The sequence below is a fragment of the Protomyctophum parallelum genome, assembly GCF_964188405.1.
Source record: "Protomyctophum parallelum genome assembly, chromosome: 19".
Lineage (NCBI taxonomy): Eukaryota > Metazoa > Chordata > Actinopteri > Myctophiformes > Myctophidae > Protomyctophum > Protomyctophum parallelum.
The window spans coordinates 19,908,687-19,932,650 of NC_139717.1; the positions used below are offsets into that span (position 1 = coordinate 19,908,687).

The following is a 23,964-nucleotide window of genomic DNA, read 5'->3' on the forward strand; positions in this document are numbered from 1 at the left end:
GTGAGGTTGCCCTTGGCTCTCTTTAAGAAATCAATATGTTATACATCTTTTTTTTAACTCTTCTAAAATTATCACCGCACACGGTAGAAATCTGTCGTCTGTTTGTAACTCTGCGAGTGTACAAATGCAATGTACTGTACACTCTCGGAGTTAAATCAACAATGAGGAGATTTTGTCGTTCAGAATATCGGTGAATTTGAGATCATTGGCATTGGCATTGGGACCCTTGTTCCTCTTTCATTGGTCATGTTAGAGGGATCGTGACGTAAAAAAAGGTTTGGGTCAATTTCAATTTCACCCCCAAAAAAACTGAACTGTAAAATTTGATTTCTCTGTGGTCTCTGGGGGGGTTTTCTGGCTCAAACAAGTGCTCTGATTGGCCTGTGGACTGTGATGTTACGAGTCCACAAATCCCACATGACACAGGGATTTGCCATCTGCCTGTTTTCATTGCGGCTCAAAAGGCACAGAGAAAACCTCCAGACCACAGAGAATCCACAGTTCAGGTCATGGAAAAACAACACACATAAAATAAATGAAAATGTATTGGAACCTTTAAAGGCATTGTGGGGCTCCTATAGTCCTATATAGCCGCCTATACTGCGAAACAGAACGGTGTATAGCTCAAAGGGCAATTTCACCCTCCCTGCACCTTCTTCAAGGTGATCAGCTTTGGCCAGTGTGGTCTGCTGCTGTCTCTTGGGTTCAACTTTGTGTTGTTTTGCGGTCGCTTTTCCTTCACCTGGGGTTTTCACTGAAGGCATGTCCATGTGTTTGTGTGTTTGTGTGTTTGTGTGTGTGTGTGTGTGTGTGTGTGTGTGTGTGTGTGTGTGTGTGTGTGTGTGTGTGTGTGTGTGTGTGTGTGTGTGTGAGGATGAACATGGGTACAAAGCACTAACACACTTTAACTCCCGGTGACGACGAGCGAGGGAGTATTTTAGTTTTCATGTGTGTAGTTTTTTGGACTCATCTTCCACTCCGCCACAGCTGGGAGTTTGAGCCTCGTTATCACCCCCCACACCATGCTTTTATTGATTGTTATTTTGTTTATCTGTGTTATTATCCCATGTATTCTTTTTTTTTTCTCCATTTGAGATATTTCATCCATTTAGTTTCATTTTTCTTTTAATGATTATCTATTTCCAATGTATTATTGGTTTTATTTTATTTTATTTTATTTATTTTATAATTTCTTTCATTTACATCATTACCCTAGATTTTAGTTTTCATTTTTGAGCGGCGCTAGCCTCCAATGCCCAGCTTTAGAGACTAATTGATTGGCTGAGCACGGAATTTTGACGATTAGAGCGCCCCTCAAGTGTGATTTTTATTCATTTTTTTTTTCTCCATTTTTTTTTGTGCTGTGTGTGTGTGTGTGTGTGTGTGTGTGTGTGTGTGTGTGTGTGTGTGCGTGTGTGTCTGCCCTTCACAGAGTCCAGGGAGAGTGCGCGGGGACAATATTTATGTGAGGCACAGTAATTTAATGTTGGAGGTTGGTACTGGCGCCACACGATGGCCCACAAAAAAAGCAAAGAAAAAAAAACGTCATCTTCTTCTGTACTCTGGCGCCATCTACCGGCCACAATCAGAAACTACAGCTTGCTGTGTTTGTTATTACAAGGCTGCTTTTTGCCTTTAATTACGGCACTCTCCGGCTCTGCGTGTGTGCCGTGCATGCAGTCGTGCACGTGTGTTTTTTTTACAAGCCTGACTCATTACACGCACATGGTTTGTGCACGTCTGCCGTGCGCAGAACCCCCGGCCGATCTACAAGCCCGCGCCGCGGTGGTGCTGCTGCGGACGGTGCTCGACGTGAGCTTGCAGATCGGCTCTTGTTGGTTAAACGTGTAAGCCAGGCCTTCGTTTGTGGGCTCGATTCAATTCACTGTCGGGATCAATCAATTCCACTAATTGATAGATGTTTATTTTATTTATTTATTTTCGCCCGAGTTCAAATATTGCTGAAGAAACCGGATGAGACGAGTTTCTACATGAATTGAATCAGCCTTGATGTGTGTGTGTGTGTGTGTGTGTGTGTGTGTGTGTGTATATGCGTGTATCAATGGATTCTATATTTGCATGCTCTGCATGTTGAGTGCTGTTATTTTCATGTTTCGTTCTTTTTTTTTTTTGCAAGCGGCTGACCTTGTTCTCCTCGGTCAGCGGTTGGCTGTGACTGTTCTAATAATTTGCCCAGGGAGCCCCTCCCTCCTCTCTCGACTAACCCCCACTAATCCTTGCCTCGTCTAACGCCCATATATGGACCTTTCTTCCTGTACTCTGGCAATGGGCTGAGATTTGGCTACCGCCGGTGTTGAGTGACGACACTTTTTTTTTTTGAATGACACTAAACCAGCAAACAGCTCATATACTCACCGAACCATGGGGACTGATATTGATGTGTGTGTGTGTGTGTGTGTGTGTGTGTGTGTGTGTGTGTGTGTGTGTGTGTGTGTGTGTGTGTGTGTGTGTGTGTGTGTGTGTGTGTGTGCGCGATTACCATCACTGTCAGTCCCTTGTTGTGAGGTCTTGCCCTAATGTTCTGCCTCCCACACACACACACCCAAACAAGATGCATACGCTCTGTCTCACTGTAGCCTGCACACACACACACACATGCAAACCCCTTTCACATAATCACATGTTATTGAGCTAATACATGAAATGCCATTTCAAGGCAAGTCGAGCTTCAGTGAGACTTGGCAGCCATCTTGTTTTTCCTCCCGATTGACAGACTAATGTTCCTGTTGAACCCCAATCTGTCCCCGACCCCCCCCACAACCCCTCCCCCTCTCTCTCTCCTTCCATCCAAATCCCTCTTGTTAACTCCTCTTTTTTTTTTTACCTCCCCATCCTCCTGCTTATCATCCACACCTCTCTCTCTCCATCCCTCCATTCTTCACCTCCTCTTCATCCCGCTGTTCCGCGGCTCCTCCTCTCTAACCTTCCTCCCTCCCTGTGCGCTCCATTCCGCTCTCCTCCTCCTCTCTCCCATGCCCTCTTCCATCTCTGATCTCCGTCCCAACCTCCCCTCTCACCATGTTTCCTTTCTTTCCGTTCCTCCCTCTATCATTCACCTCCCCTCTCTCCCACCTCCTCCGTACCCCCTCTCCTGTCTCCCCCCTCCTCCTCCTCCTCCTCCTCCTCCCATCAGGACCATGATAAGACCCAAGACGAGGTGCTGAAACACCAGGCTAGCATTAGCCAGCTAAAGCGCTCCTTTATGGAGGCGCCGCCTCCCTCCCCTCCTCAGCCCAACCAGTGGGAGAAACGCCTCACCTCCTCCCCCGCCGCCACGCTGCGTGTCCAACAGCAACCGCACGCGGTACGTCTTCGTCTCTGGGTGTCTTGTGTGCGTGTGTGTGTGTGTGGGAAGTCCACTTTGTACCTGTTTTTTGGGAATGTCGCCAAAGAATAGCGGATTATGCTAGCCTTATGAGGCGCTTAGATCTGCTATTTTGGCTGTACGACACAACCATTTCACAAGAAAGTATAAAATAAGGCTTCAAGGGGCATGCAAACTAGAGATGTCCTGATACTGTGTCGGAAAAGTAAAAAGTAAAAATATAAAAAGATACTCCTGTGGAAAGGCTATATTATTTTACTTATATTGACCCTATAAACAATTTAGTATTATTTAGTATATGTAAGGTTTTGCCCACTGAAATGGTACCTCGTCAGATAATACCCACATATCCTACAACAACTTATGTGAACAGACGTCACTGTAGTAGCTTTTCATAAATTATATTTGTACTTGCTGTCATGAAAGTTTATAGTTAGATAAATTCAAAGTCCAGCCGTCTGCTGTCCAGCCTCTCCCACCCCTCACTGGGGAAAATTCTGGGAGAAAAACAGAAACGGGGTGAGTTGTCTTGTTACCGTTGACACTATGGCAGGTAAATACAATGAGGCATGCAAGGTTAGCTTTCAAGTTGCCAAACTGCACATATGAGTGAGGAGTCTGCTATAAACACAACACGAGATATATAGCTAGATAGCTATAAACACAACACGAGATATATAGCTAGATAGCTATAAACACAACACGAGATCACAACACTGCTATCGGTATCGGCTAACACAGAAATAGTGGTGTCGGGGACATCCCTAATAAAAAACCTCCCTATTTTGTAGTTTGTTTTTTGTTCAAAAAAACACATGGCGGGCTAGTGAGCTACGCAGCTGCAGCAAATGAAGGTGTGCCCAGAGCTACATACAGCTGTACCAATATGATAGCATAGACGGTACTACGTCTTATGCAGCCCGCCATGTTTTTACTCTGCTGTGAAACTACAAAATTAGCCTAGGGTTTCATCCCCCGTTAACTCATTTTAGACCTGATGACGATTCTACAAATGTCTCCTAAATCCTGACAGTTTTCTGAAAAACCCTATGTTTCTGTGTCAGTGGTTCTCAACCTTTTTCATGTCAAGGACCCCTAGAACATTTCCCTATAGTTCCAGGGATGTCCAGAAGCAAATATTTGACTTAAAACGTTTGCTCTGAAAGAATATATTAAAAAATGTGCACCACATTTTCAGACTTTTCAAAATTAGCAGACCCTAGATCTACTCACTTTCTGCTCACTTTCATTTGATTGCAAAGAGCTGCATAAATGTTCAACTCTGGGTACAGTAGCTCGTCGTCACTGACGCTCCGAACATTTTAGTGAGAGCGCTTTGGTGGATGCATGGCCTAACTCGGTGGTTCCCAAAGTGGTTGCCGTGGACCCCAGGGGTCCTTGAGGGCGTTCCAGGTGGCCCCCAGCTAAATGATAGTTTGGAACCAAATGGACTCTTACTGTATGGGTCTGTAACTCTGACGGGTCCATAATTTGGTTCCATTTGTACACACTCAGAGTTAAATTAGAATTGATTTTCCGCCCAGGCCGTAGCGTAACGGTCTGGGCACCGGACTGGTGATCCAGTTGCGGTGTGCCGTGGGTTCGACTCCCGGACCCGACATGGCCTTTACCGCATGTCATCCCCCCATCTCTCTCCCGTTTCCTGTCAGCCTACTATCTGTCCCTTAAAAAATCAATAAAAGGCGTAAGCCGCAAAAAAAATATCTTAAAAAAAAATAAAAAAATGATTTTCCAATATGAATTGGGCGTCCCAGAGATAGAAATGCCATTAAATGGGGGTCCATAGACTAATGCATGTCAAACTGGGGGTCCTTGAAATGAAACGGGTTGAGAATCTCTGCTAGAGCCGTAAGAATCTTCTCTTATGGGGGTCCCTGGCATATCTTTTCAAATGGGGGTCCGCAGGCTAATTAGTGTCAATTTGCGGGTCCTTGACAAGGAAAGAGTTTGGGAACCGGCTGGCCTAAACTTACTCAATGGTTTAAAAGGGGCACTTCACCCAAAGATGACATGCAACACATTAATCTCTCATGCATTCCAGGGCCTTTAAACAGCCTTGCATAACCTGTTTTCTTGTTGTGGTCATTGTTTGATGTTTGGATGAAAATGTCCCTTTCTATTAAGCACAACGGTTGCTTGAATAAGGCATCAAATGACGTGATCTTTGCAACAAGAGGTATGCATGGCAGGGCTACTGGCAGGCACTGAACCCAACAGGACAATAGTTTGATTTATTTGTGCATTTGTTAGAATTCACACACACGCACGCACGCGCGCGCGCACACACACACACACGTACACACACATAGCTGGGCCTTAAAGCACAGTTTGTCTTCCTGTGGTCCACTCTAAAAATATATATATGATATATGTGTGAGTGAAAGTGCACACTGAGCAGAATCCCCATCCGATAGCATCACCACGGTCAGTCATACCAGGCTTGACCTGGTTGTCATTCGGCAAGTTGCCACCTGCCTCTCTCTGCGCCTGACGCTTTTGTAGTGTGGCGTTGTACAGTAGACACATTCTCCCTTCCTTCCTTCCTTCCTTCCTTCCTTCCTTCCTTCTTGCTCTCTCCTCTCTCCCACTCTCCTTTCATGTGCTGTAAAGCAGCACGTCGAAGAGTACAATGAACACGCTTCATGTCTCTGGGTTTCTAAGCCTGTGGCAGTCTGTCTCGTTTCAGCTTTGCTGAACCCGCCTGTCGGTTACTCGAGTTTCTTCCTGTGGGGCTTTCTCTTCTTCTCGCAGCTGACTAAACAAGGCTGTGCCTTTTTTTTTTAAGTTTAAAAGTTTAGTTCGAGCAGAGAAACCCTGACCGGGAGGATATTATTTAAGGACAAGAGAGTGTTGTCAGAGAGTCTTCCAGCCAGAGGGGGCATGTAAAGTTGCACTCGAGTTCAAAGCCCAACAACTCGGGCTCCAGAGATGACGGCATCCATTTCATGTTTATCCTTTCTAGCTCGACTGCTTGACATACTTCCCAGTTGTCTTGAACTCCTCTTGTGGTTGTAATAACCGTCATGCATGTGCATGCTCTTGTTTTCTGTGGCCCACTGCATTCCTGTGTCCGTTGCCTTCAGCAAACGTGGGGTGTTGCGTTTTCTAATTCCTTTGCTCTCGCTTGAGTCTGTGGTGCTCTTGTTACTGTAGGTCTTAAGTTGTGTAGCTGAGCGAGTTGGTATGCTCAGTAATTCAGTGACACAGTGACAACACTGCTCACTCCGTTGGTTGTCGTCATGCGTCGTCATGTCGCCTGTTCCTTCAGGTGTGTGAAGTGAGCCAACCAACACCAAACTTCCTGTCGCACAATGCTTTTCTTCCTTTCAGCTCAACATGAGTTCTGTTCTGATTGGCTCTGCTTTTTTACTCTTTAACTATTATATATTATATATATTAACATATATAATATACTATAGGCTACTATAGTATATTTGAGCTACAGTATATATACTTTCAGTAATAAATACATAAAAAAACACTTAACTGTCTGTAATGTAGCCTTTAACGATTTCACCCTGGGGTGCCCTATTTTGGGCATGTTATAGGCAAAACGTTTCAAAATGTGTTCTAAGCTATTTTCTTTGTGAAAACCATGAAAAGACAAAGACACTTGTGCCATATCATGATATGATATCCGAAATCACGCACAATATTATTCAGTCTCGTATCACGGTTCCGATATAATATCGCTACAGTATATTGCCCAGCCTTAATGCCTATGTTTTAAATGACTATTTTATGTAGCGATTTCAGTTGACTGCTTCTCTTTTTCCTCCTGCGTGCTTATAATGTTGTGTTGTTGTACATTTGTGTCTGTGTGTGTTGCTGCTGTAGAGCCTCGAAGAGGAGATAGCCTCAATTCTTTTCAGTACAATTTCTGGTACTGGCTTCTCTTGTTCCGCCGCTGTGGCTGCATGCAGAATCTCTGAACCGCCACTCGCCGCTATCTCTGCACGTTCTCCCGCTACTGCTGCTACTGCTGCTACAGCTACCGATGCTACTGCTACCGATGCTACAGCTACCGATTCTACTGCTACCGATGCTACTACTGCTGTAGATACTGCTACTGCTACAGCTACCGATGCTACTGCTACTGATGCTACTACTGCTGTAGATACTGCTACTGCTACAGCTACCGATGCTACTGCTACTGATGCTACTACTGCTGTAGATGCTGCTGCTGCTACAGCTACCGATGCTACAGCTACCGATGTTACTACTGCTGTAGATACTGCTACAGCTACCGATGCTACTGCTACCGATGCTACTACTGCTGTAGATGATACCGCTGCTGCAGATGCTACTGCTACCCATTCTGCTACTACTGCTGTAGATGCTGCTGCTGCTACCGATGCTACAGCTACCGATGCTACTACTGCTGTAGATACTGCTGCTGCTACAGCTACCGATGCTACAGCTACCGATGCTACTACTGCTGTAGATACTGCTACAGCTACCGATGCTACTACTGCTGTAGATACTGCTACTGCTACCGATGCTACTACTGCTGTAGATACTGCTACTGCTACCGATGCTACTACTGCTGTAGATACTGCTACTGCTACCGATGCTACTACTGCTGTAGATACTGCTACTGCTACCGATGCTACTACTGCTGTAGATACTGCTACTGCTACAGCTACCGATGCTACAGCTACCGATGCTACTACTGCTGTAGATACTGCTACAGCTACCGATGCTACTACTGCTGTAGATACTGCTACAGCTACCGATGCTACAGCTACCGATGCTACTGCTACCGATGCTACAGCTACCGATGCTACTACTGCTGTAGATGATACCGCTGCTGCAGATGCTACTGCTACCCATTCTGCTACCGATGCTACTGCAGAGTCTACTACTACTGCTGCAGACAGTGCTACTGCTACTACAACAGATACTACTACTACTTCATATACTACAACTGATACAGATACAACAGATACTACTACTATTACATACACTACAACTGATGCAGATACTACTACATATACTGCTACAGATCCTACTACTACTACTACTACTACAACTGATGCAGATACTACAGATACCACTACTGCTACTACCATAGCTGATGCCGCTGCTCCTGCCGCCTGCAGCACTACCGCAGAACCGCTATGCGACGCTATTCCCTCAACAACTCCGCTGTCTGCCACTGAGGTGCCTTACGTGTTAGGGAGCGGACGCTGGGCCCGGTTTACATTGAAATAGGGGTGTAACGATACATTTTAACAGTGCTACGATGCGCATCACAATACATGGTTGACGATGCAATAATTTTTTTGACGATATTGGTTCAATCATGGCGTTACGATTCCATGATTTGAAATCGATACAGTAACTATTTAGCGAAGAAATTAAATGTGTGAAACATGTGGATAGTGTCGATTTTTAAGGGAAACATGTATGAATATGGATATAAATAAGTAAACACAGTGATTCTCCTGCAAATACATTGGACATCACATTATGTACAAACCTGTACCTTGACATGAACACAGAGAATGCACACATTTATCAATAGATCAAGTGTTGCAATATTGAATGGGAAAGTAATTAAACCCCTCTTTTTCTTCTTAAAGGAGCATTCAGTGATTTGGGTGAATTTGAAAAAACCCCGGTCCGCCCCGTTAACAAGATGTGCACATGCACGCACTACAGTGGGGGGGACACGCGACAGGCCAACAGCACACACACCAAGGCCCGCCCCGCTCAATCATGATTGGCAGAAGGCCCTCTCTATCCTGATTGGATGAAGGCTGGGCCACCTAGCCAAAAACGAAACCTACGGTTGTTGGGGTTTTTTACCCCAGGGGTTAACTGGGGACAGGGACGAACTCCTTATATGGTCAGCACACTCTATAGTAGGCAGGATTATCACATCAAAACAAAATAAGTGTTATTTGAATTAAGTGAAATCACTGAATATACCTTTAAAATTGCTAAATACAATGCACAAGTGCAAAGTATTGACTCAATCGATTACTTGCATTGCATTGCAAATCGATTTTTTTGTTCTCGAAACAGTTACGATATCGTTACACCCCTATAGAAATCAGCCATTGTGATGTGTAAAACATTACATGACTCCTCCCATGGTACACAATAATGAACTGATTGACAGTCAATCCAGTATAGGCAGTTATTTTCTCCCCTAAAATTTAGCAAATTGCAAAAATAAAAGGTTTCATGGAAAGTAAAACTGGCTCCAACTCTTAATAGTAGTAATGCTTCCAAGATTATAACGACTCCTAATAATGCCTGTTGCTGGACTGACTATAAAACCCCATGGATCCCCAGACCCGTTCATCCATTTCAATAAGCTCTGGTCTTTGAACGCATCGTGGCATCTCTCACCACCACCATCACCACCACCCTCAAGCCCAACTCATCACACCTGTAAGAATGGCTATGCTAAAACTGTCCGCGTGTGTACAAAGCAAGAAAGCACAAAATCATTTGATTCCCGTATGAGCGTTCAAATGAAATGTAATTCGGGTTATATCAGTTTAGTTTTCAGATGATATCGTCTCATCCAATCATCATGGAGATGATTTGGACTGCCTTTTGGAGTGCCCTCAGAAACGACAAATAACCTCCATGACGGTCTGTCTGCTTGAATCCGTGAAACAAGCTTGAATCTCATGATTTCAAATTAAGCGAAAAGATCTGAAATGATTGGTATACATTTAAGACGGTGAATACTCGTTGAGAATTGAGTCGACAAGACGCACATTCTATTGTGAACTAAATACTTTGAACCGGTTACCGTATGTTGTTTTTACGACAATTTCCAAGCATTCCAACTATTTCCATAATTATCTACAGAGCTGAAAGGAAATGATTTGACTCGATATATAGCGCGTTTAATCTGTGATGAGATGAGGCTGGCCGCGAACACGGCCGTCCATGTTGTCCCTGCTACTCGCCCTCCACTCTTCTCACCCACCTGTCTCTCGTTGCTTAATCTATACTTTGCCGTGTGACACGCCCGTTCCACCAAGTATAAATCATGGCGTGCCGCTGCCTGGAACCTGTGCTCTGTATATGAAGCAAAAAAGTATATAATAACTCAATTTTGCACGAGAGGGTAGTATAGAGGGTATGCGCATGCACACGAAGCAGATCGAGTGGCAAAGTGAATTTAATGTTGTTTTAACCCATTCTGATGTGTGATGATGTCACGCGCATACCCTCAAATCAAGAGCCGGTCTCTCCATCATCTCCCCCCCCCCCCCCCCCCCCGTCCTACCCCCGCTAACCCCCTCACTGTGCTACGTTAACTAGCGTCAGAGACCAGGTGCGTCGCTGACTCTAGGCTTTCGAGGGCAAATGATTACATGTGTCCGAGCAGCCCGAGTTGATTTGACAGTTTTGTCGTCGTTAACGTCTTTGTCACACAGGTGAGTCCGCCCCGGCTGGAAGCCACCGCCGGCTCCGACGACAGTATGCCCTCCTCTGACACCAAAGAACCCGGAAAGGTGGTCCACCTAGCTGTCCCTGTCACTCCATCCGTCCGTCTGTCTCTCTCCAGACATACCATTATCTTTTTGGCTTCTTTTCATTTGATGTCCTGAATTAATTTGATACTCGGCAACCTCAACTCATTTGTCATTTCATTTCAGCTCCTGTTGAACTGCCAGCCATCCATCTCTCTCTCTCTCTCTCTCTCTCTCTCGCGCTCTCTCTCTCTCTGTGTCACACACATCATGTCTCATAATATTTTATTTTGCAGTATCTGTCGCTTGTTTTAACTTTTTTTAAGTTCTGTGGTCACGTTACACTTCTTTTGTTTTTGTCTCCACGCGTGTGTCGTGTACGTCTCGCTGTGTGTGTGTGTGTGTGTGTGTGTGTGTGTGTGTGTGTGTGTGTGTGTGTGTGTGTGTGTGTGTGTGTGTGTGTGTGTGTGTGTGTGTGTGTGTGTGTGTGTGTGTGTGTGTGTGTGAATAGACGACTGAGGTCGAAATAGAGGAGACTGTTGTCATCCAGGAAGTTTCCAAGGCAACCAAACCATCCATCGTCGTCACGATCATCGAAAGCCCCGACCTTGCCTCCTCCGCCCCTGACTCCACCCCTGACTCCACCCCTGACCCCGCCCCTGAGGCGCAGGCGGTGAAGTCCGCCGAGGAGGAGGAGTTGCGGGAAGAAGAGGAGGCGGCGGCGGCCGAGGCCCCCCCGAACGTCGTCGGCGCACACGAGAGCATCTCGTCCGAGAGCGAGAGCGACGAAGAGGCCGAGTACCGCCCCGACATCTCTGTGACCCTCGCTCACCCGCCGCGCATCCCAGAAGAGAGGGAGGAGGAGGAGGAGGAAGGGAAGGTGGAGGAGGTGGAGAACTCGCTCGCGTCTCAAGAGGCCCCTCCTTGCCTTCCTGTTGAGGAGCGGGAGGCGGAGCCGTCTACGCCAGAAGTAGCCGCTCCTCCCCCCGCAGAGGAGGAGTCTCGGGAAGCAGCTCCGGTGGAAGAGGTTGAGCAGCAGGCGGCGGCCGCCGCGGCCGAAGAGAACGGACGGAAGGAGGAGGAGGAGGAGGAGGAGCGTCACGGGGTCCTGGAGGAGGTGGCGGAGGAGGTGGTAGAGGAGGTGCTGGCCAGAGCGCTGGCCCAGGAGGAGCAGCAGGCGACGACGACGACGACGACAGAGGAGGAGAGCACCGAAGACCCCATGGTGACGCCCGACGAGTCCCCGCCCCCCAACGGCAACGCCCTGCCCGGCGAGGGAGCAGCGGCCGGATTTGTTGCTGCCTCCTTGGCCGAGGAAGAGGAGGAGGAGGAGGAGGAGGAGGAGGAGGAGGGGCCCAGAGTGAACGGAGAGGCCTCGTTGGCCGAGCAGCCCCGCCCACAGGTTATTTGTTGCTCTGAGGTAATGGGCTCCGTGCACCCAGAAATAACTCTTCCTACTTCCGGGCCTGCTTCACCTATACGTCCTTCACAGGTGTTTACTGCCGATGCTACTAATTAAGGCTCTCTTCCATTTAGTGTGCAGTGGTTCTCAAACGTTTCAACGTCAAGAATCCACCATAACTCTGAGAGTGTACGAATGGAACCACATGGACCCATAAGGGTCCATTTTGTACACTCTCAGAGTTACACACCCGTTGCGGGGCCATTTGGAAACCCACTTTGAGACCCCACTGGTGTAGCAGAGTGTCTCCAGTGAGCCACAATAGCGGCACCCTGACTCTGTTTGACCAGAATTTTGAACAGAGCCTTGATTATTATCATGGGGTAGCACCTGTTGAAGGAAGTATAGGGAAGGGGGTGGGCCCAAGTTCTTTTCCAAAATGGCGTGTGAGTGCATAGAGCCCATTCCTGCTGCCCCGGGCCAGTTGCAGAGAGCTTCGCTGGGCTTTGGTCTGCCGACTGTAGACATGCCTACTCCCCCCCCCTTCCTGCCCTATCACGGCGTCAGGTTTCCCCCCCCTCCGTCACCATGAAAACCTTGTTCGTCCATGTATAGAGAAGACCTCGTATCTCTTAAACCATTTTGGGGCGGGAACCCTTTTTGGTGTTTTAACTATAAGCATTATGTGCTGTACTTTAACTATTGAAAAATAGCAGATCTACCAGCTCATAGCGTGCCACCGAGTGGCTTGTAGGTCTGCTTTTTTTTATATATATCGTGAAAATGTGGCACAAACTTTTTTTTTTCCAATTTTGATGTCGGGCCTAAATGTGTTATTCACAGTTCTCTGTCAATAGTGGGGTTTTTTCCACATAATGAGTAAAAAAAAAGCAAGGCTTTTGCACACCTACAAAGCGACAGTGACAGCCAAGTGCCCGACATCATGAAAAAGAAAAATACACCCGCAAACTGTCTTCAAATGCAGTGAAAAGGTGAAAACGTTGCTGTGTGCCACTCCCACTGTATCCCATTAAGAAAATCAAAGAATTTAACCCCTTTAAACTTGGGAGTCCCTATATTTTTTTATTTTCCCACTATTCGCCATTGTCAGTCATACGACAAAGCATTATGCAGTGATATACACTATTATACAGTGCAAGTACGCACGCGATTTCAAGCCAATGTGTTCAATTTTACGAACGCACGGATGACGACCCGTTGTGGCAAACTGGAAGAGAGGAAGCTAATGTAGCAGCTTGGCAATACAAGACAAAATGACGAGTTACAAGGTTTTCACACGACGCCCAATGATGACCATTTTGAACGCTATATTCCGTCCCAGAATCCTCTTTTCTCCTTAAAAACAAAACAAAACCGAGCCATATTCACAAGACCTTCTCTGGACAGACAGACAGAGAGAGAGAGAGACGACTTATGTTGGTGTGTTGTTGTTAGTGTCAGTGTTAATGTTAATGTACCACCAATGGGCCTTTTATTCAATCTCATTTGAAGTGTATTGTGTCATTTGATTTGGCCTCAGCCGTCCCCTCCCCCGTCCCTCTCCATTGCTCCTGAAGTGTGCCTCATTGCTGTTGCTGCCCATTATTGTTTTCATGCTATACATCTCGTATCATAATTTGACATACAATATTATCACCGTCATGTGTTTGTATCATTTTTACATTGTATACGTGGTTAAAATGACATGTTTGGGGGGGGGGGGGAGGGTCTTGTGTGCTTTTACGTGTATATTTTGCTGTGCTTGTGCTTCACCTTTTTGCGAGTGTAGTACCGTAGGACTTGTCCTTGTTCGGTGGTTGGCAACAGGGAGTCGCGCAGCATTGGTTTATAATTATAATTGTCTTTAGTACATTGTATCAATTGGAATCTCAAATGAAACAAAACGTACAGGTTTTTATTTATTTTGTATAATAATAATAATAATAATTACCTGCTGCCAACCGCTTCCTGAAATGAGAGAAAAGTCACCTGGCTTGTTATTGCATCTGCATGTCACTTTGCATGTCGGTTACCATGTTTGTTTGTTTTGTTTGCATGTCATTGTGAACGTGAACGGGTGCTCATTTTCATGGGGGGGGGGGGGGGAGGGGACAAACGTTATTTTGTATTTGCATGTTCGTATTGTGCACTGTGCTGTCATTGGTTGTCATGTTACATTGGGGGGGAGGGACGGTTAAAGATTTGTACTGCGTATGAGCGGGGGAAGGGGGGTTGTGACGTACACTACAAATGGGGTCTTTTTCTCGTTACTAACGGCATGTTTTGTTTTTTTTCTACGCCGTCTATTTCCGGGATTCTTATACTGCTTGAATGTATAGGACTTGAAAACCCTGCGACTTAAAACATTCATGCCTATTTTAAGGCTATTTTGGTAATTTTAACCACTTTAAACCTGTCGCCTCTATACTTTGGCCATGTCAATAAAAAAGCAGAAAAGTAGCCGAATCACCACATGGAATCGTCTCACACGACGCATGGCAATGCGTCGTGAGCTTACGTACATGTGCTTATACCACCATGAAGCACTATTGTTGTTCTTCAGTGGTTAAGAATGCCTGTATGGCTCGTTCATTTGGCTGCACGTCGACGCCAAAAGAAACGTCAGTGGGAACGACGACGTGTCTCAAATGTCTGTCACTGCATTGTTGTGTTTGTTTGTTTCTGCTGCGTTGTCGGTGTCACCGCTGTTGCATGCTGGGTGGCTCGTCTAAAGCAGCAGAACGCAGGGACATTCCATGTTCTTTGATGTGTGCATTGTGTTCACGCCGCTGCTAGTAGACACGTGCTTGTCCCACTTGACTGTCATGAGTCGTCATGTGTGTTCATCTATTCTTCACCGCCGGCTGAAATTCTGGGCTGCACTTACTCGCATGGACTGTGCGTGGCTGTGTGTGTGTGTGCGTGTGCGTGCATGGCTGTGTGCGCATGGCTGACCGCCGTTCAGTTCATTTTCACTTAAATTGGTTTAAGAGACGTGACTGTGCAGTGGTCCATGTTGGAACGTGAGCTGAACACAGTCACACATACGTAGGCATGCAGTGTTGTGTGTGTGTCCGCTACGGTTCCTGTGTTCCGTTGGTTCCCGGGTTTTGTGTGTGGGTGTGTTTCTTTTTTAACGTGTTACACCTCGCTCCCACCCCCCCCCCCAGCCTCCTGTGGTGAAGACCGAGATGGTGACCATATCGGACACCTTCGCGGCGCAGAAGACGGAGATCGCCACTAAGGAAGTTCCCATCGTCCACACGGAGACCAAGACCATCACATACGAAGCTGCGCAGGTACACACACACACACACACACACACACACACACACACACACACACACAGCACAGTGTACAGTAAATACTCTACTGTGTCTCTGTGTTCATTTATCCATTTGTGGATTTTCCCGTGCGTCTGTCAACAAGGATATTGACTGACTCTCTCTCTGTCTCTCTGTAGCTGGATGGTGGGGACGGCGAACCTGGCGTGTTGATGACGGCTCAGACAATCACATCTGAATCTCTGTGTACCACCACTACCACACACATTACCAAGGTACTGTCACCACTACCACACACATTACCAAGGTACTGTCACCACTACCACACACATTACCAAGGTACTGTCACCACTACCACACACATTACCAAGGTACTGTCACCACTACCACACACATTACCAAGGTACTGTCACCACTACCACACACATTACCAAGGTACTGTCACCACTACCACACACATTACCAAGGTACTGTCACCACTACCACACACATTACCAAGGCACTGTCAGTTGAGAAAACGGGCTTGAAAGGTTCACTTGTGTTTACACCTAGCTACATGAAGCATTTATTTCATATTTACATGTCAATTTCAGACATTGGTTTCAGCCATGCTCTAGTATGTGAAGAGTCTGCCTGTGCTATTAACTCATTTTGGATAAAAAAAAAAAAAAAGACAGTCCTGAACAGTTAGTCTTGCCGCCATGACTGTCTGTCTCTGTATCAAAAAGAGTCACATTTGTTTGAATGGAAATGACAAACGGATTACTCTGATTTCGGGAGGTGTAGTTCCAGAATATCATTCATAGATTGTGGAATTAAGTTACGCGACAGACTAACACCGAGGATTGTACTGTGACGTAGGGTCCAATTACAAACCAGTCTTTGTTATGTTCTGGTCCAGATATTAACCCATTTTGGGGCGGGAACCCCTTTTGGTGTTAGCATTATGTTATGCTTTACCTATTGAAAAAATAGCAGATCTACAAGCTCGTAGCGCGCCACTCGGTGGCGCGCTACGAGCTTGTAGGTCTGCTATTTTTGAAAAATCGTGAAAATTATTTTCATTACGAAAACTGTCAGGATTTAGAATACATTTGTAGAATCGTTCCCAGGTCAAAATGGGTTAAGAAAAAAGGAACAAAACGATAACATTCAGCCTAGAGATGGTGCAATTTTGCAACGACTGACATAGAAAACATAGCTTCTTCAGAAAACTGTCAGGATGTAGAAGACATTTTTTTTAATCTGATCCCGGGTCAGAATGGGGTAAAGAGCTGTTTTGGTCCGTTTGTGTCGCAGACATTAAAGGGCGGCCTATCGGAGACGAGGATTGAGAAACGCATCGTCATCACCGGCGACTCGGACATCGACCACGACCAGGTCAGTCGCTAGCAATCGCCTCACACAGGTCCCGCCCCCTTGAGCTGCCAATCACGCAGTAGGATTCTCAGTCAAAGTAGATCCTTCCCCTCCTTCCATCCATCCATCCATCCATCCGTCCGTCCATTGATCTGTCCATACATCCATCCATCCACGCATCCATCCATCTAATCCTCCTCCTATTTGTCCGTCCGTCCGTCCGTCTGTCCATTCATTCTACAGATTGTAATCCTTCCATCCATTATTTTATAACTTGCTCCTTTGTTGCGTTCCAGTCACATCAGTGGTTGGTTTGATTTGCCTGTAAGTCTGTCTTTCTGTCTGTTTGATTGGCTGGATTTCCTCTGAAATATGAATGAACCTTTGGACTGTTTCTGTGTGATAAATAGCAACCAGAACTAAGGACATGATTAGACCAGAGTCGCGCACGGTTTAAAGATCACATTTCATTTTATTTTATTTTATTTGTCTATAAAAGAATTATGGAAATCTGGCATATCACAATTTTCCAAAATGTGTTTTCTAGCTCTGTCTAAATCTATTTAATTGTCTACCATTGGGCTAGTTTGATTTGAGAAAACCAGACATGGCCGAATTTGAGCCAATAATCCAATAAATCTCTTTATTTGCGTCCATACTTTTTCACTTGAATCCAGTTTCCCTGAGTTTGCTTCACCGCCCTCCTTCCCAGCATTTATCAGCTTAGAACAGTGGCTCTTAAGTGTGAAAATGTTTTATGTTATGTGTTCATTTAGGTTCTGCGTCAATTACTTTTTGTCATGTTTTATTTTATGTTTCATTTTAACGCCATCATTTCCCCCTCCCCCGGCCCCTGCCCGACCCCATCCCACTTTGCCTGCTGCTCTGCCAACGTACCGTACCATACCGTACCGTACCCTACCGTACCCTACCATACCGTGCCGCAGGCATTGGCCCAGGCCATTAAGGAGGCCAAGGAACAGCACCCTGACATGTCAGTCACCCGAGTCGTGGTACATAAAGAAACCGAACTGGCAGAGGAGGACGATTGACTCTACACAGGTAATAAACAAAGTGAAAAAAAACCCATGTCGTTCTCAAACATTTTCATGTCAAAGACCCCCAAAAATATATGTAATTGGCCGCCGAGCCCCATCTGAAAATATGTTGTTCCAGGGACCCCCGCACCCCAGAAGCAAAGGTATGAGTTAAAACCGCTCGGTCATTGTTTAATCCACGTTTTTAATCAGTTTTGAGTCATACGGGCAAATTGGGCAATCCACCGGACAGAAGGGGATATGCGACGCGTTTTGATGACGTTATCGCAAAAAGGTCTGTCGTGCCGGCCGTGCAAAGGGTTCTGGGAAATTGAGTCCCTGTTGTTTACAATGGGGAAAGGTGCCTAGCAGCGCGGCCGCCCCGTCCCGGGCTGTTGTCGTGAACGGCACCTTGGAATATATTTCTTCAACACTACAACAAGCGATTACACCGTTTTAAAGGAAAAATTTATAAAAAAAAGAGAGAGAAGACTTGGACATGGACAAACGAAACTAAGCACTGCTGTGTGTCAAAAATGCCTTGAGACAATGTACAAAGAACATGTTGGTTTACCATAAAGAGCGATACGAAGGAAAAATTTCCCAAACATCAGGACGCATGTATGGTAGAATGTCCCCTTTTTTCGTTGGTTTACCATAAAGAGCGATACGAAGGAAGAATTTCCCAAACATCAGGACGCATGTATGGTAGAATGTCCCCTTTTTTCGTTTCCTTTTAAAATATATAAATATCTGTGTATATATAAATATATAAAGATTTTGAGAATTATCACAGCTTTTCAAAAACAATAAAAACAATTACAGTATTCCGTGAATGCGATTTAAAAAAAACTAATAATTTCCATAAATAAATGTAAAAAGGGCTAAGAAGTAGAGAATATAGCCATTTACTAAGCTTATGTCCTGGGCTTATGTCTTGAGCTACATTGTATTACTGTACTAGAGTACCGATGAAAAAAAAAAGGTCTTTATCGGCAGTAACATAACAAGAAACTCCTTTCTCTCCCTCCCTCCCTCTCGTCTCATTCTGTCTCTCCTCCCGCTCTCTCTCTCTCTCTCTCTCTCTCTCTGTCCCATCCCTCGTTCTCCAGAGTTGAAGAGGCCCTCGTCACGTTCTTCATCACCTCACAACAACCAACCATGACTGACTGAGGAAGAGGAGCGACCCGGGGAGAGGGGAGGGGGGGGGGGGGGGTAGGGCAGAGAGAGAGAGAGAGCGGTAGAGGGAGTGGTTGGTGTTTCTTCCGTGTGTCTGTGGTGCGTACAAATAAAAAAAACCTCACTCCGAAACGAAGAAAAACAAAGACGGGGAAGAAAAAAAAATACTCACTCTTTCTGAAGAAGACGAAAAAGAACCACTTTTGTTAGATTAACATTTGTAGCGTGTTTTTATTTTTTACTAGCGCTTTCTCTTTTTATTGTTTAAATAATAAATACATTTAAAACAAAAGAGAGAGAGAGAGAAAATTGGTTGTTGTATCTGCCATGTAATTGCTATGATATTAAAGGATTTCTGTGCAGGGACGCATTGAGACGACCGAGCCAATACAAAGCAGTTAAATCCCCCGTGATGACTGAACTCGCGAGAGCCGAGAGCGTTACACAAAATGACACCAAATTAACCTTTGGTTCCATTGTTATGCTCTCGAGAGTCACATAGAAATGGATAAATATTCACAGAGGATTATGCCTGTGTACTGTCACTATCACCTTGCACGGAAATATTGGGTCTCTTGACAAAGACTGTCTTCTATCTCCGTCACATTTTGTCATGAACCCTTGTAAGTCGATCAGTACTCGACTAAGTTCCGTATGTGGCGAAGAACAAAGTGGTCTCGGTGTGTCCCTGCCAAAGTGGTACCCTCTTAACAGCTTGCTCCCCCTCCCCATTCTTCATTTCAGCGTAATTAGATCGTCACAAAAATGTACCGTGGAGAAATGGTGTGTTATATAAAGTACCGTTAATACTGTAATAGTAACTCGGGATTATTATGTTTTTTTTGTTTCTTTGTAATTACACTGAAATTACAGGACAGAATTAGCTGTTAATCTCGACGGATGCCACGATACCAATCAACCAGACGTTTTAGAAGAAGTTCTGTGATTCCAGCGTTTTCCATTTCTTATTGTTGAAGTAGAGTTGTTATTTTTCATCCACATTCCTCGTGCGTCGACTTGGCCGCTGACTTCAGTTCATCTTCCAATCACTTATTTTGTATTTTATTTAAAAGGAGAAAAAAAAAAAAAAAAAAACATTTTAGCATAATAAAGAATTTTGTATTCTCGTCACTACTCTAATCAGCCATTTTACGACAACCATTTTGCGCTTTATTTTTTTACTTTTTAACCAGGGAATCCAAATGGTCCAAATTCAAGCGTTGTGAAATAATTATGGTTAAGCGAGCGCTCCATCCTTGGCGAGTGAAGTGAATGCATTTTTTTTCACTGTTTGAGCCGAAGTCGAATTGGAAGTGAACTGACATTAAAAGCTGACGTCTTGCAGCTTTCTGTACAGAACAGATGAAGGTTATTGGGGAAATGGGAGCGGAACCCCCCCCCCAACAACCCCCCCACCCAGCCGCCCCCCTTTCCCTTGTCTTGACGGGCGGCCGATCGTTACGGGGTCCGGTAAGCGTAATTTCTGATTGGGAGAGAAGACCGGCAAATAACTGGTGTGTTTATTGGGAGAAAGAGGTGGCGCTGTTTTGTTTTTTTTGTATTGATTGATTATACGTTGATCTGCGGTGCCAACTACTAACACACTCTTCTTGTAGAAACGACAAAATGGACAAGTGATTGCATACAGGCCTTGAGCTGCGCTTAACAACTCGGTTCTCGACGAGTAGCAACGTCCCGAAAATTACTCTTAATGCAGCGTTTGCTCTGTATTTGGCCGAAGGTTTAAAAACGATAAATCGCCAACATTACTGAATTATACAAAAAGAAAATGCCAGTTTTGTACTATTGCCTATTGGGACCAAATAACTGGAATAACTGGAAGATTAGCCTCAATATACTGCTAATTGGACCTGTGTCAAACCTGTGTGTAAATGTGCGGTTTCAGAGCCTGTATGTCGTCACGGTTCAAAAGCTTTTTTTCTTTTGCTCCTATAGCTTCATGTCAGACCAGAACATCTATCAGGACCACAAACCCTTGTAGATCCTAGACTATAACATGCTCAGGGTTTAAGCATATGTCTTGGTTTCATACTCTCTCCAGGACACACCACATCGCAAAGACCTTCCCCGGCGAGTCTAGGTACTGTTGAAGCCTTTGTTTGTGACCCGCATCATTGTGTCTGGATAACGAGCTGAAACTGAAACTGCCTACTATACCTACCTGTAACATTTTTTTTATTTTGAGTCGTGAGCGGTTTCAAACCTCAAAACGAGAGACATTGCTGGAAAAGCGGGGCCTGCAAAATAACTATTCGCTTCGTTTCAGGCTTTCAGCTACAGTAAATTGGAAGACGGGGGGGGGGGGGGGGGGGGGGGGGGTTCCCTACAGTAAGTTGACATTAAAACCAGCCTTTGCAACAGTATACCAGCATAACGGTTAAAAAAAAAAAAAACTGAAGTTGTGCATCTGTGAGGGTTTGATGTCCTCTTGGTCCAAATAGAATCTGCTGACTTGTTATTAATTTTCTGTGTTGTTTTTATTTTATTTTTCACTGAAAATGTGTCCGGTTGATTTTAAAACATGGACTAGTTTGAAGAAGAAAAAATGAATGCATAGTTCAAGGTTCAGATCAAAATAATTGTATGTACTTTTGGCACACCCGATTATTTTGTGTTTTGTTGTTTTGTTTTGTTTTGTGAAAAGCATCTCAAGAAATGCATTTTGTTTGGGCTTGCCTAAATTTAACCATGCAACCTTTGCCAGGCTGGACCTCACCTAAGTTAGCTTAGCTACGGGCATTTCGGACTGGACAAAGCTAAACAATTTTCATCCGTTTCATCTTTTTCGCCACATTCTCAGGCGACTACTGTCAGTTAATACTTCAGTATAGTAGCCTGATTTGTGAGACGAACTAGCCGGCGACCGGGTATTTCTGCAAAAGAAGGTACAAGTTTAGCTTTAAAATGTTTCAAATGTCCTCTTTTTGAGTCGGGCAAGGTGTTATGGGTAATATTGGGAGACACTGGGTTTGACTTCTACTATGCAGTTACATAACATTCCAGAGAGGGGCAGCATTTCTATTCGAACTCCCCTCACAAACCTACCGTACTAGGTGTGATTAAAACATGCAACATGAGGCAGCTGGGAAGTTTTTTGCTGTTCCAAAAGGAAAACAAATCTTTCCAAAAGCATTGGTTATATCACAAAAAATATATATTTGTAGTTTTTCTTTTTTTTCTTCAATATTGTACACTTTTGTTTTCTTTCTCTGTGAACTGATCTATAGTTCTTGACAGGTGGGATTTGTTGTGCCCCGCTTTTTGAATATTTCTAATATATTTAGGGAGTGTTTTTGACATTTTAAGAACACCACTATAAATCAAACAATCTGCCATCACTTCAGCACAAGGAGCTACTTGTGATTCTGGGGGGGGCTTTGAGTTCTATTTGAACCTGTGGGCTGTGTTTTCACCTGTCACAGAGATGTCGGCTCTATGGGTTTTCCCCCCAAAATGTTCGCATCCATGTTTGTAGTCCATTTTTTCGCTGTAGTTTCATAATTGTCTTTGTATTCCGGTCGATCATCTTTTTGTATAATCGCAGAACAAATTTGTAAAAGGAACACGTGAAAGCCAATGCGTGCACACACACACACACATAATTCGGCCCTTGTGGGTTTTCAGGTCGGGCGACGTTTTGTCAAGCCACACTTTAATTTCGTGGCGCGGCGCTCGTTTAAACGCTCGTCTTAAAAGTATATAAATTGACCTTCGAGACATCTCACCGATGTCACCATGCGGTTGGATTGAACAGCGGTTTAAATACCTGCTTGCTGTCGATGCTCCAATAATAAAAAACCACTAGTGCATTCTCATGGCTGGGATGCTACACAAATCAACGGTTCGGCTCAGAACAGCCCAGTGACATCTCCACCACCCCCATGGTTTTGCTCATAGTCATGATCCAACCAGCAGAAGTGTCTTGTGTGCCACGTCCCTCCCCCCCCCATCCCGCCCGCCACTCCTACCCTGTGTAACACTGTTTAAAAAATAAAGGATTGTTATACTCTGAAACTGAATCGTCACATTCATTATGTATGGATATACGTCCAGTGTGGTATATATTGTAACGCGGGAACCATTGCCAACTTATGCCCTGCTATTGCCCACAACCTATTGGGTGTGTCCTTACTGAGTGTAATGTGTTCTGATTGGATCTCAGCTAAGAGAGTTATGTGTTGTGTTCAGTTCAGCCCGCGAGTATTGAGTTGTCTTCCGGATCCCAGAGTGTATTAGTGGGGTTCCGTCTCCATGTTAAATTTAGTTGTCATTTACAACTCATGTAAAAGTTTCACTTTCAGTACTAATTTGAAGGTGAGGGTCTATAGAACCATTTTGGTTCGAGTGGCAATCACCAAAATAAAATAATTGGCCTATAGGGGGCGTAGTCAGGTGCCAACCCCCATCGGCGCTACCAAAATATGTAAACTGTTGTAACTTTTGATTAAATTATCCAATCTGAACATATGATATATGTATGGATTCACAATCAGGAGTAGCATTTGGTACTTAAACCTTATTACACATATAATATTTCTTTCCACCCAGTATTGGTGTACATCCACAAAAACAGCAGGAAAAACGAGCTAAAAACTAGTAGTGGGGTCCCTAGACAGACCGTCATTTACAACTCAACAAAAGTTTAACTTTCACTTCTAATTTGTAGATAATGACCTATCGAGCAATTTTAGTTTGAGTGGCAAGTCTACAAATTAAAGAAATATATATTTTTGCCAAATTTCCAAAATGGCCAAAATCGGAATTATGTTTATTTGAAAGATGTCTTAATTTTCTTATTGCTGTTTTTTCTTTGTTTTTCTTGCTATATCAAGTTAATCCTGTGTGAGGAATCAACTGGATTTCAAATATTAAT

General features: G+C 44.7%; 1 protein-coding gene across 3 annotated transcripts in view; it reads left to right on the plus strand.

Moving 5' to 3' along the window:
• Positions 1 to 19,088, plus strand: part of epb41l2 (erythrocyte membrane protein band 4.1 like 2) — a 122,479-nt gene extending 103,391 nt beyond the window's left edge. The window contains exons 15-23 of one of the 3 annotated variants that reach the window (XM_083790387.1): positions 1,433 to 1,492; positions 3,155 to 3,325; positions 10,774 to 10,851; positions 11,321 to 12,229; positions 15,382 to 15,510; positions 15,675 to 15,770; positions 16,795 to 16,875; positions 17,802 to 17,916; positions 19,004 to 19,088. In XM_083790387.1, coding sequence (XP_083646513.1) covers positions 1,433 to 1,492; positions 3,155 to 3,325; positions 10,774 to 10,851; positions 11,321 to 12,229; positions 15,382 to 15,510; positions 15,675 to 15,770; positions 16,795 to 16,875; positions 17,802 to 17,906 — 1,629 coding nt within the window. In that variant the 3' untranslated portion in view covers positions 17,907 to 17,916; positions 19,004 to 19,088. The remainder of the gene's footprint in view (positions 1 to 1,432; positions 1,493 to 3,154; positions 3,326 to 10,773; positions 10,852 to 11,320; positions 12,230 to 15,381; positions 15,511 to 15,674; positions 15,771 to 16,794; positions 16,876 to 17,801; positions 17,917 to 19,003) is intronic. The other 2 variants (XM_083790388.1, XM_083790389.1) reach the window with 2 other exon arrangements.
• The last annotated feature ends 4,876 nt before the right edge of the window (positions 19,089 to 23,964 follow it).